General features: G+C 47.8%; 1 protein-coding gene across 1 annotated transcript in view; it reads left to right on the top strand.

The window, feature by feature from the left end:
* The window catches only part of LOC311128555 (uncharacterized protein), a gene marked incomplete at both ends in the record, with an annotated part of 140,778 nt that overhangs the window by 115,356 nt on the left and 12,220 nt on the right, over positions 1-13,202 (top strand). The window contains 7 exons of the mRNA XM_084160743.1: positions 325-447; positions 2,942-3,068; positions 3,222-3,379; positions 3,610-3,856; positions 5,051-5,240; positions 7,980-8,133; positions 12,270-12,437. Coding sequence (XP_084016869.1) covers positions 325-447; positions 2,942-3,068; positions 3,222-3,379; positions 3,610-3,856; positions 5,051-5,240; positions 7,980-8,133; positions 12,270-12,437 — 1,167 coding nt within the window. The remainder of the gene's footprint in view (positions 1-324; positions 448-2,941; positions 3,069-3,221; positions 3,380-3,609; positions 3,857-5,050; positions 5,241-7,979; positions 8,134-12,269; positions 12,438-13,202) is intronic.

The following is a 13,202-nucleotide window of genomic DNA, read 5'->3' as shown; positions in this document are numbered from 1 at the left end:
ACCGAGGAGACAGAGGGGAAACGTTCTGTTTGTCTGTCTTTGCTTCATTAGTGTGAACTCACCCAGCACCTCAGCCCCAAACTTACAGTCTCATAGTGGGCCCCAGCCTGCCTCACCCACAGTCAGACAGGAGGACCCCATGCAGTCTGCAACCATAGTCTCATAGAGCTCCAGCCAGTCCCTTCTGTCTCTACCTCTCAACACTCAACTACACAACACAGGAAGGATAAGGGAGGAGGGACCTACTAAAGTCAACCCCATGACAGTAGTTCTGTACCGGTCTGTCAACAGATATATGTTTGTTCCTGTGTGTGCCTCTCTCAGGTGGAGGAACAGGAGGAGAGTGTGGTGAAGAGCCAAGCTGATTTCTCTGTCTACAGAGCCACTCACATCCACTCTGTCTCAGACTACGACTCCCAGCTCTCCCGCATCCAGGAACTACAACAGGTACGGTAGGATCAGAACACTTCACCTCTTCATGCAGGAGTCCTGCTAACATAACTGTGGCCAGTGAAATCACAGTGACCAGAGAAAGTTATTGTCTTTGATACTTCACTTATCAACTATATTTTGTGTTAAATGCTCTACAACAAAGCTTTCTTAGTGTCCAACAAGCTTTCTCTGCCATTAACCTTGTTCTGAACACCTCCAAAACAAAGGTGAACACCGGTGTGATTTCTACCTCTAAGGGTTTAGAGCTTGAGTTAGTCACCTCATACAAGTGCTTGGGAGAATGGCTAGATGGTACACTGTCCTTCTCTCAGCACATATCAAAGCTGCAGGCTAAGGTTACATCTAGACTTGGTTTCCTCTATTGTAAATGCTCCTCTTTCACCCCAGCTGCCAAACTAACCCTGATTCAGATGACCATCCTACCCATGCTAGATTACTGAGACATAATTTATAGATTGGCAGGTAAAGGTGCTCTTGAGCGGCTAGATGTTCTTTACCATTCGGCCATCAGATTTGCCACCAATGCTCCTTATAGGACACATCACTGCACTCTATACTCCTCTGTAAACTGGTAATCTCTGGATACCCGTCACAAGGTTGATGTTTATTTATAAAACCCTCTTAGGCCTCACTCCCCCCTATCTGAGATACCTACTGCAGCCCTCATCCTCCACATACAACACCCGTTCTGCCAGTCACATTCTGTTAAAGGTCCCCAAAGCACACACATCCCTGGGTCGCTTCTCTTTTCAGTTCGCTGCAGCTAGCGTCTGGAATGAGCTACAAAAAACACTCAAACTGGACAGTTTTATCTCCATCTCTTCATTCAAAGACTCAATCATGGACACTTTTACTGACAGTTGTGGCTGCTTCACATAATGTGTTGTTGTCTCTACCTTCTTGCCCTTTGTGCTGTTGTCTGTGTCCAATAATGTTTGTATCATGTTTTGGGCTGCTACCATGTTGTGCTGCTGCCATGTTGTGTTGCTACCATGTTGTTGTCATGTGGTGTTGCTACCATGCTGCATTGTCATGTGTTGCTGCCATGCTGTGTTGTTGTATTAGGTCTCTCTTGTTGTGATGTGTGTTTTGTCCTATATTTAAATTTTTAATCCCAGCCCCTGTCCCCGTAGGAGGCCTTTTGCCTTTTGGTAGGTCGTCATTGTAAATAATTATTTGTTCTTAACTTACTTGCCTAGTTAAATAAAGGTTAAATAAAATAAAATATATAAAAATAAATAGTTAGAAGTTTGGTCCTACTGTATGTTCAGTAAGTTCACTGTATTTCAGTGTATTCCAACCATGGCTTTAAACTGACCCTAGACAGGAAGTCAGAGCAGCCATCGCCAGACAGACGCCAACCCGCACCAACCAAGGTCCATAACGGCTGCGGTGACTAATTGTTTGTTATGTCAGCGTGCGTGTGCCGTTTGCCTTTAATGGAGTGTAGTGGGGCGATCCATCAGTCTGTCGAGCAGGCCCAGTGTCAGCTGGAGTGGCTGGCGTGTCAGAGGAGCGCCCGCACTGCGCCGACGTGATTTACTGCCCTGCTCCCGACGCACGCAGCCGCCCCGCCACCGCTCCCTGTTCCACTCCGACTCGGCCCAGATTGATTACCCAGCTCGGCTGGCCCACGATGCCCACCATCTTCTGGCAACCTTTTAGCTGCATTTTATAGATGGTTAGAGCACCTCGTTTGACTATTTATACATCTGTAAGTGGCCATGAAATCTAGATTTGTCTTGACGGGTGTCAGCGTCAGGGGTAGTGAAACCAGAGCCTGGTGACAACTCGTTATTTTAATGGTCTGAGATGAAGGGGGAAGATGGCAGGATCTTCCCTCCGCAACATGGCTGAATTATACTCTTTTATTTTCACTTAATGTTTACGCACATATTTCACTCAAAGCTGTTGGCCTGTATTTTCTCCACCACGTTTGATAGGGTCTGAGAGCAGTGGGGAGATGGCTAACACACATACACACACACTCTACTGGAGGAAGTGTGTGTTCAGCTGAGGAGAACACTTGACAGTGACATGTTGACCTGTCAGCTGCCTGCGCACACACACAAACACACACACACACACACAGATTCACACACAAGGTCTCCTAGGTAAATATGTGCTGGCAGCCACACAGTGCAGTTGGCTGGTTAATTGAATAGTTAAAACATCAGAAGTAGGTCTGTGCAGATTGGATGTGACACCTGTCAGATAGGTGCTCCTCTAACGCAGGACACTTCCTCCACACACTGATACATATGCCGTCTTGGTGGGAATGCCAAATTAGGGGCAGGCGCTTCACTGAACGCGCTAAAGCAGGTGTGGAGATGTCCTGGGGGGGGACATTGCTATGCTGGGTCCCTCAGGTGAGGATGTGGAAAGCCTGGGGCTTCGGTCCTCCCCTTCCCCTCAGGCATAGTCACAGGTGTGTGTGTGTGTGTGTTTGTGCGTGTATGTGTTTATGTGTATGTGTGTGTGTGTCTAGGCATTCTCCCAGGCCGTGGAGCAGTGTGCCCAGGGCAGCCAGGACCTCAGTGTGTGCCAGTCGGAGGTTCGTCAGCTGAGAGAGGAGGTGTCCAGACTCACCCAGCTCAAGGACAACACTGTTGCAGGTGTGGAGGGCATGACACAACTCAACCAATAACTTTGTGTTTACGATAGAATACATAAAGGGTTTATTTTTGACTGCATTGTGTGTGTGTGTGTGTGTGTGTGTGTGTGTGTGTATTCATGTGTGTGTTTACGGTGTGCTGTGTGTGCTGCAGAGGTGCTGCGGCTGCAAGAGGCTGGGAGGCAGCTCCAGGCAGAGGCCATGATGGAGGGCCAGCGTAGGCTTGAGGAGGTGGGAGCTCTAGCGCAGACGGCTGCCAGGCTGGAGCAGGACCTGCAGGCCGCCCACAGCCAGTGTGCCCAGAGACAGCAGGTACATACTGGGGCACGAGGCCAGGCCAGGCCCACTCACCTCCAACATACCTGGAGGATAGAAAGAGCTTACATACAACTACTCACTCACTGACATACTCACTCAGAACTTCAGGAAGTGGAAAACACGCACACACACACACACAAATAGAATACTCTGGGTAAGAGGATACACACAGGAGTATATGTTCACATGTACTTTGACTGAGCCTTCCCTCTTTTCCCTCCCAGGCGGTGCAAAAGCGGGATACCCTCCTGAGGCGTTCGGAGGCTGACCTGCTGGAGGCCCGGGAGACTCTGAGGAGTCGGGCTGTGGCGGTGGAGCGGCAGGCGGCTGCAGCCAGGGGCCTGGAGGCTGACGTCCAGAGGGCCAGGAGGGAAGGCCAGCAGAGAGAAGCAGAGTGTGGCTCTCTCAGGACCCAGCTGATGACCCTCAGGGAGGAACTAAAGGAGGCCCAGGGACGCTGCAGGGACACGGGTAGAAGGAGGACACACAGTCCTGGGGGGTGGGCTGGGAGACTGGTGTCTATAAAGGTGGACTCATGTGTTTCAGAGTGTAGTCAGGTACATTTATAGCTCTCTCTCTCTCTCCCTATTTCTCTGTCTTGCTCTGTCTCTCTTTGTCTGTCTGTTTGTCTCTCTCTCTCCTTCCCACTTCCTTGGTGGAGAAGAGGTTCCAAAAACAGTTAAAAGCAAAAGAGGCATGAAGAAGAAGGAATGAGAGTGATGCTGATGGAAGGAGAGAAGGGGAGAAAGAGGAGAGTGACAGGGTTGTAGTGGCAGCAGCAGTGACAGGGTTGTAGTGGCAGCAGCAGTGACAGGGTTGTAGTGGCAGCAGCAGTGACAGGGTTGTAGTGGCAGCAGCAGTGACAGGGTTGTAGTGGCAGCAGCAGTGACAGGGTTGTAGTGGCAGCAGCAGTGACAGGGTTGTAGTGGCAGCAGCAGTGACAGGGTTGTAGTGGCAGCAGCAGTGACAGGGTTGTAGTGGCAGCAGCAGTGACAGGGTTGTAGTGGCAGCAGCAGTGACAGGGTTGTAGTGGCAGCAGCAGTGACAGGGTTGTAGTGGCAGCAGCAGTGACAGGGTTGTAGTGGCAGCAGCAGTGACAGGGTTGTAGTGGTAGCAGCAGTAACAGGGTTGTAGTGGCAGCAGCAGTGACAGGGTTGTAGTGGCAGCAGCAGTGACAGGGTTGTAGTGGCAGCAGCAGTGACAGGGTTGTAGTGGCAGCAGCAGTGACAGGGTTGTAGTGGCAGCAGCAGTGACAGGGTTGTAGTGGCAGCAGCAGTGACAGGGTTGTAGTGGCAGCAGCAGTAGCAGCAGTAGCAGCCTCTAGGGCTGACTTTAATGAGCCGTGTGAGACGGTCATCTGTTTACGTGCTGCCTGCCCCAGAATCCTCAGCAGCTAGCCAGCAGCTAGCCAGCAGTGAAGCAGCCCATCAATTCACAGCCTGGGGCCTTTTGTCTGACACACACACTCACTCACACTCACACCATGCATACTAAGATGCATATGCACTCAGAGGGACAATAAAAATAATAAACAACGGAACATGCATCAATGCAGAAGAAGGGCAAATCAACACACAAGATAACAGATAACATATGTAATATAATAGTGTTGTTGATAGTAAATGGTAAAAAGATGTTGTGTCTATCTTTGTGTCTCTCTCTCAGCTCAGGAGCTGGCTCGTCAGGAGGAGAAGGTGTTGCTGGTGGAGGGGGGGCAGCATCGGGCACAGCAGCACCTGGCAGAGCGGGTGGCAGAGGTGGTGAGGGCAGAGCAGGCCCAGAGGACGCTACAGGCAGAACTACGCACCCTAAAGGAGAGACTCCGCACCACAGAACATGAGCTGCAGGGCTACAGGTACACTACAGGGCTTTGGGTTCCCTAACGCACTCTGACTGCCTCTGTCTGTCTGCCTCCATGTAGAGGTCTGCACGGGACTGATTTCTTCATCCTACTCCCTCCTGCAGCCGCAGCTTTTCATACCGCTGCCGCTGGCTTTCTGTCCGACTCCCACCCACTCCCGCAAGAACTGGTCCCAAACCCAACCGCTGTCCCGCAATGTGATTTTAGGCGTATGTGACGCAGCTAGCTTGCCAGCCATGGTCCCAGCTATTTTGCGCTCTATAGACAATATCAGAATGCGCTAAAATAACCTAAGAAATAGGTAACATTACCAGAGATTCTCACATTCTCCATTATATTAGGCTATCGGTATTACTGGGCTATATCAGCCAATAGGTTAGACGTAGTATGAAGAGAGCAGAGTTGGAGAGAGAGCGGACACTTGCACTTTCTCTTGAGATACGTTTAATAGCCTACCTTTTAGGAGCGGGACGAGTTTCAGACGGAGACAAATATGGGTGATCAATATTTATTTCTAGGCAATGTAGTAAACTATAGCCTAATTATATTTAGGAAGCTAATTTCCTTGGAAAGAGAACTGCCCTGTGCTTCTCCGTCCATGCATAGGCTATAGCCTACTCTATTGAATTGAGATCAAACGCGCACCTGATCTCACACACCCAACTAGGAGAGGTATGGCTACTGAACTTGAAGCAGCAACAATCATGACAGCTGACAGCTGCACTTTCTCTTGAGCTACGTTTTGCATATAGAATATAGCCTACCTTTTAGGAGCGGGACGATTTGCAGGCAGAGACAATTATATGGGTAATCAATATTTATTGAAAAAGGAAAGGCGCAATGCTCACCATGGTATTTGAGCGTTGTGCCTTTTCCTTTTCAATGATGATCTAATTTTTGCATTGCACCTTGACTCACGTTGGTTGAGCACCCTCCGCATCTTTCCATTATCAAAATGTATTTACAGACACTTGTAGTAAACTATAGCCTAATCATATTTAAGTTAATTTCCTTGGAAAGATTCATCCAAATTCATCCCAAAGTGGTCTGTCTGACCGGCCGCAGGATGAAAAATGCCGACCGCGACGCAATGAATCTCTGCCCTCTACCTCCAAGCACACAGCATGACTTCATTTCATGAACCTTGTCTTTAACCCCAATTCTTCACATTTCACAGAGCCATTAGTTCAACAGTGACTTGAGTGTGTACTGAACGCCATGAGCCTATAAGACTGTCTCATTCCCATTTAGTTCCAAACTGAACCTTAGTCAATAAGGCCACAGTGTCTTTATAACTCAGACAAGCCTCTCAAACAGACAAGCCTCTCAAACAGTCACTAAATAAGGCCTCACACACACTCTCAATCCTGTCTGTATCTTAGTGGCTGAGAGAAAGAGAGAAAAGTGTTTTGGCTTTGTGACCCTTGGCACGCTGCCTCCCCCGCTCTCCCCCTCCTCCCCCCTGTCCATCTGGGCTGTGTGTGCGCCAGCCGCTCGATAGGCGGATCATTCCAGGTCGGGGCCCTCTTGTGAAATCAGATGTTTAACTGGCCAGGAGAAGAGGAATGGGAGCGTCTTAACCAGCACCTTGCCAAAGGTCTCCTGTTCAGTCAGCCGTCCTGCCGCTTGGAGAGCGCCCGCAGCCTGCCAATAGGCATTAGGGAGGATTTAGTAATTAAGTGATAGGCTGAGGACTAAATTGGGTGTTTGTGGGCTGGCGAGCCACCCAGAGGTCCCCACAGCCATGCAGATAGGGGATTCTAATTGCCAGGGATATTGATCAGCCTGGCGAGGGGGGATGCAGGGGATTCACGAGCCATCGATTAGCTGTTACTGCGGCCGCCTTGTCAATGGGAGAGGGAGGTGAGCACTGAGAAGGCTCTGGGCTTTTCCCCCCCCCACACACACACACACACACACACACACACACTCTCTCTCAAACACTCACTCACTTCTGGAAGGGCTTTACCCCTCAACCCCCGCCCACCTCCTCTCTATATCTCTCTCTTTTTCTTAGACTGTCTAAAGGTGTTGCTTCTCGAATGGGTATTGGCAGAGAGGAGGGGCAGCTCATTGGTAGAACATGTCCAGAGGGAGTGCCACCCTCACACTCTGCTCTATGTACAGTATAAGTTCCTCCTTCACACTCTGCTGGTGTGTCCCTCGTCACCCTCCCTAACGCGTGGTGTGTCACTCCGTGGGCAGGCGAGGGCTTTGACGCTTGGCTGTGGTCTGAGTTAATGTCTCAGGGAGAGAGGGCACTGGACTGGGCCGCTCTCTGGGATTTGATTAGCTGCTTCACCTGGCGGTAAACAGGCCCTGGCCACCCCTCACACACACAGCTCTGATCCCATCACTCACACCCCGGCGCCCCATCAGCCCAACGCTCGCCCCACTAAACCATGCCACACCGCAAAGCGTAGCACAGCCAGAATTAGTGCAACGTCCTCTCATTAAATGTTAAGGCTTGCCTGCTCAGATTAAATCTGGCATACACAAACACACACGCATTACTCTCCAATGATTACGTTTCTCGCATTACATAATAAGATCAATTAAATTCCCTTTCATTTTGAAAATGTGAACAAGAGTGAAAACAAAGTGTACAGCATGTTGGGGGTAGCTATGGCAGAGAGAGGTATCAAACATGCTAGTTTGAAAGGAGTGGTCGTTTAAAGACTGGGAGCCCAGCCCCTGACTGACGGTGTGTCTGTGGCTGTGTGTGTGTATCAGGACCCAGGTGGAGAGTCTGAAGAAGGAGGCAGGGGAGAGCAGGCAGGCCCAGCTCAGTGCTCAGCAGGAGGCCAACACACACCAGCAGGGGGCTCAGCAGCTGGAGGCAGAGCTGACCAGCACTAAGGATACACTCAGGACCCTACAGCAGCAGGTAAGACCTAACATTAACACGTACAGCAAACCAACCAACCAACAGGTTCCTACAAACTGTGTCCTGAAACCACAGTCACCACTTTGGGGAGCCTCGCACTTGGCTGACAGTGAAAGGGACTCCACAACACCTCCTCTACCCTAAGTAATTTAGGGCCTGTTACACTAGAGGGACAGTCTTTTCACGCCACTTCGATACCGAAGTGACTTTGTCGTAGCAGGTTATGAGATTGAGGTTAAGATTAGGAAAATGGTTAGGATTAGCGAAAATGCTCTCCTAACCTGCTACGAAAATCACTTTGTATCGAAGTGGCGTGCAAAGAGGGTGTCCCGATACACTAGAATTGTCGCAACCCCTATTACTAGCCTGTTCAACCTCTCTTTCGTAACGTCTGAGATCCCCAGAGATTGGAAAGCTGCCGCGGTCATCCCCCTCTTCAAAGGGGGTGACACTCTAGATCCAAACTGTTACAGACCTATATCCATCCTGCCCTGCCTTTCAAAAGTATTTGAAAGCCAATTTAACAAACAGATCACCGACCATTTCGAATCCCACCGTACCTTCTCCGCTATGCAATCCGGTTTCCGAGCTGGTCATGGGTGCACTTCAGCCACGCTCAAGGTCCTAAACGATATTATAACCGCGATCGATAATAGACAGTACTGTGCAGCCGTATTCATCGACCTGGCCAAGGCTTTCGACTCTGTCAACCACCGCATTCATATTGGCAGACTAAATAGCCTTGGTTTCTCAAATGACTGCCTCACCTGGTTCACCAACTACTTCTCAGATAGAGTTCAATGTGTCAAATCGGAGGGCCTGTTGTCTGGACCTATGGCAGTCTCTATGGGGGTGCCACAGGGTTCAATTCTTGGGCCAACTCTTTTCTACGTGTATATCAATGATGTCGCTCTTGCTGCTGGTGACTCTCAGATCCACCTCTACGCAGACGACACCATTTTGTATACAGTGGGGGAAAAAAGTATTTAGTCAGCCACCAATTGTGCAAGTTCTCCCACTTAAAAAGATGAGAGAGGCCTGTAATTTTCATCATAGGTACACGTCAACTATGGCAGACAAAATGAGAAAAAAAAATCCAGAAAATCACATTGTAGGATTTTTTATGAATTTATTTGCAAATTATGGTGGAAAATAAGTATTTGGTCAATAACAAAAGTTTCTCAATACTTTGTTATATACCCTTTGTTGGCAATGACACAGGTCAAACGTTTTCTGTAAGTCTTCACAAGGTTTTCACACACTGTTGCTGGTATTTTGGCCCATTCCTCCATGCAGATCTCCTCTAGAGCAGTGATGTTTTGGGGCTGTCGCTGGGCAACACAGACTTTCAACTACCTCCAAAGATTTTCTTCTGTGGCTAGGCCACTCCAGGACCTTGAAATGCTTCTTACGAAGCCACTCCTTCGTTGCCCGGGCGGTGTGTTTGGGATCATTATCATGCTGAAAGACCCAGCCACGTTTCATCTTCAATGCCCTTGCTGATGGAAGGAGGTTTTCACTCAAAACCTCACGATACATGGCCCCATTCATTCTTTCCTTTACACGGATCAGTCGTCCTGGTCCCTTTGCAGAAAAACAGCCCCAAAGCATGATGTTTCCACCCCCATGCTTCACAGTAGGTATGGTGTTCTTTGGATGCAACTCAGCATTCTTTGTCCTCCAAACACGATGAGTTGAGTTTTTACCAAAAAGTTCTATTTTGGTTTCATCTGACCATATGACATTCTCCCAATCCACTTCTGGATCATCCAAATGCACTCTAGCAAACTTCAGACGGGCCTGGACATGTACTGGCTTAAGCAGGGGGACACGTCTGGCACTGCAGGATTTGAGTCCCTGGCGGCGTAGTGTGTTACTGATGGTAGGCTTTGTTAATTTGGTCCCAGCTCTCTGCAGGTCATTCACTAGGTCCCCCCGTGTGGTTCTGGGATTTTTGCTCACCGTTCTTGTGATCATTTTGACCCCACGGGGTGAGATCTTGCGTGGAGCCCCAGATCGAGGGAGATGATCAGTGGTCTTGTATGTCTTCCATTTCCTAATAATTGCTCCCACAGTTGATTTCTTCAAACCAAGCTGCTTACCTATTGCAGATTCAGTCTTCCCAGCCTGGTGCAGGTCTACAATTTTGTTTCTGGTGTCTTTTGACAGCTCTTTGGTCTTGGCCATAGTGGAGTTTGGAGTGTGACTGTTTGAGGTTGTGGACAGGTGTCTTTTATACTGATAACAAGTTCAAACAGGTGCCATTAATACAGGTAACGAGTGGAGGACAGAGGAGCCTCTTAAAGAAGAAGTTACTATTATATTAAAGTTACAGGTCTGTGAGAGCCAGAAATCTTGCTTGTTTGTAGATGACCAAATAATTATTTTCCACCATAATTTTCAAATAAATTCATAAAAAATCCTACAATGTGATTTTCTGGAAAAAAAATTCTCAATTTGTCTGTCATAGTTGACGTGTACCTATGATGAAAATTACAGGCCTCTCTCATCTTTTTAAGTGGGAGAACTTGCACAATTGGTGGCTGACTAAATACTTTTTTTCCCCACTGTACATCTGGCCCTTCATTGGACACTGTGTTAACAAACCTCCAAACGAGCTTCAATGCCATACAACACTCCTTCAGTAGCCTCCAACTGCTCTTAAACACTAGTAAAACTAAATGCATGCTCTTCAATCGAACGCTGCTGGCACCCGCCCACCCGACTAGAATCACTACTCTCGACGGATCTGACCTAGAGTATGTGGACAACTACAAATACCTAGGTGTCTGGTTAGACTGTAAACTCTCCTTCCAGACTCACATTAAGAATGTCCAATCCAAAGTTAAATCTAGAATCGGCTTCCTATTTCGCAACAAAGCCTCCTTCACTCATGCTGCCAAACATGCCCTCGTAAAACTGACTATCCTACCGATCCTTGACTTCGGCGATGTCATTTACAAAATAGCCTCCAACACTTTACTCAGCAAATTGGATGTAGTCTATCACAGTGCCATCCGTTTTGTCTCCAAAGCCCCATACACTACCCACCACTGTGACCTGTACACTCTTGTTGGCTGGTCCTCACTACATGTTCGTCATCAAACCCACTGGCTCCAGGCCATCTATAAATCACTGCTAGGCAAATCCCCGCCTTATCTTAGCTCATTGGTCACCATAGCAGCACCCACCCGTTGTCTCACCTAGCTGTCTTAAGATGAATGCACTAACTGTAAGTATTTTTATTTTATGTATTTATTAAACCTTTATTTAACTAGGTAAGCCAGTTAAGAACAAATTCTTATTTACAGTGACGGCCTACCAAGAGGCAAAAGGCCTCCTGCGGGGACGAGGGATAAAAAATTTAAATGTAGGACAAAACACACACCACAACACTACATGAAGAGAGACCTAAGACAACAACACAGCATGGCAGCAACACATGACAACACAGCATGGTAGCAACACAACATGACAGCAACACGGTAGTGACACAAAGTCGCTCTCGATAAGAGTGTCTGCTAAATCAGTGGTTCAGCAGGGGGGGACGCGGGGGTCCCCCCATTTAATTTAAAAAATTTTTTAAAGGAACTCAGTCCGGATTTTAACTTACTCTTGAAAGTTGTAATAGTAGAATGCACAAGGTGCATCATCAGTTCCTCTTGTCATGTTAGTCATTGCATACCTTAGAGAGCTATTTATAACTTTTTTTGCCCATAGGTATTGTTGTAATTTTTTTGTCACTCAAATATGACATGAATACACATTAGACATGTCAAAATGTATAGAATTGCAAGAAAATGTGCTTTAAAACTGCAAAATGTTAATTGCACCCCATTACAAAATGTGTAGAATTGCAGGAAATAAGCTTTAAACCTGCAAAATTCTCTCCACCAACAAGAGGGGTGTGAACAGTTTGGGTCATGAACAGTGCTTGTGCCCATAGAAATAGACGTGGCATGTGCACGCTTGCGCGGGATGTTCCCCAATGCTGGATGGGGGGCCCCAGTGAAAAAGTTGGGAACCCCTGTGCTAAATGACTCAAATGTAAATGTAGCCTAACTTCTGAATATTGCCCTGTAAACATGTGGTCGGTTTGTAGGCTGTGTGACTGTGGTTGTCTCTCTGTGTGCCAGCTGCAGGAGCAGGCTGATGCCAGCCGGGCACTGCGGGCAGAGCTGTCCCAGGAGCAGGCCAGGCAGCAGGAGCAGCAGGAGAGGAACCAGGGGGCCAGGGAGAGAGAGGCCCGGCTGGAGACAGAGAGAAACCAGCTCAGAACCAGCCTGGAAGCAGCTCACAGCCAGGTAGATTCAAACACTATAATTAAGCAATAAGGCACCTCAGGGGTTTGTGGTATATGGCCAATATACCACGGCTAAGGGCTGTTCTTATGCACGACGCAACGCGGAATGCCTGGATACAGCACTTAGCCGTGGTATATTGGCCATATACCACAAACCCCAGAGGTGCCTTATTGCTATTATAAACTGGTTACCAACGTAATTAGAGCAGTAAAAATATTTTTTTTGCCATACCTGTTGTGTACGGTCTGATAAACCACGGCTGTCAGCCAATCAGCATTCAGGGCTCGAACCACCCAGTGTATAATAATGTATATAAAACTAGCACTCAACTAGACATGTGCAGTCAACAACTTAGCACTCAACCAGGTGCTTTCACACACATACTAATGTATCCAAAAACTAGCACTCGACTAGAAATATAGAGTGTATAAATTCATGCATATTGATAATGCATGTCACACTCACACAACATATGTTAATCATACTGGAGTGTTTGTCTGTTGATTTATGACTAATGGCAATTTCCCAACACAAATAATTAGTGTCAGTGAATGTCATGAATTAAACCTTAAAAGTTTCAAAAGGCATTTTTAGGCTTTACAGGATGTTGTTTTTCCATTCATCAGGAGAGCGTCTTCTCCTCACATAGTGTCTGACTGAAGCCTGGCTACACTAATCTACAATCCACTCAGATTCCCCCTCCAGCCATGCTCGCAAATTGAATTAGTTTCCGTCTCTGAATTTGTGTTTCAAAAATAGTAATTA

Source organism: Coregonus lavaretus, assembly GCF_964263955.1.
Source record: "Coregonus lavaretus genome assembly, chromosome: 4".
Taxonomy (NCBI): Eukaryota; Metazoa; Chordata; class Actinopteri; order Salmoniformes; family Salmonidae; genus Coregonus; species Coregonus lavaretus.
Note: the sequence above shows the minus strand (reverse complement) of the source record. Positions and strands in the feature narration are given on the sequence as shown.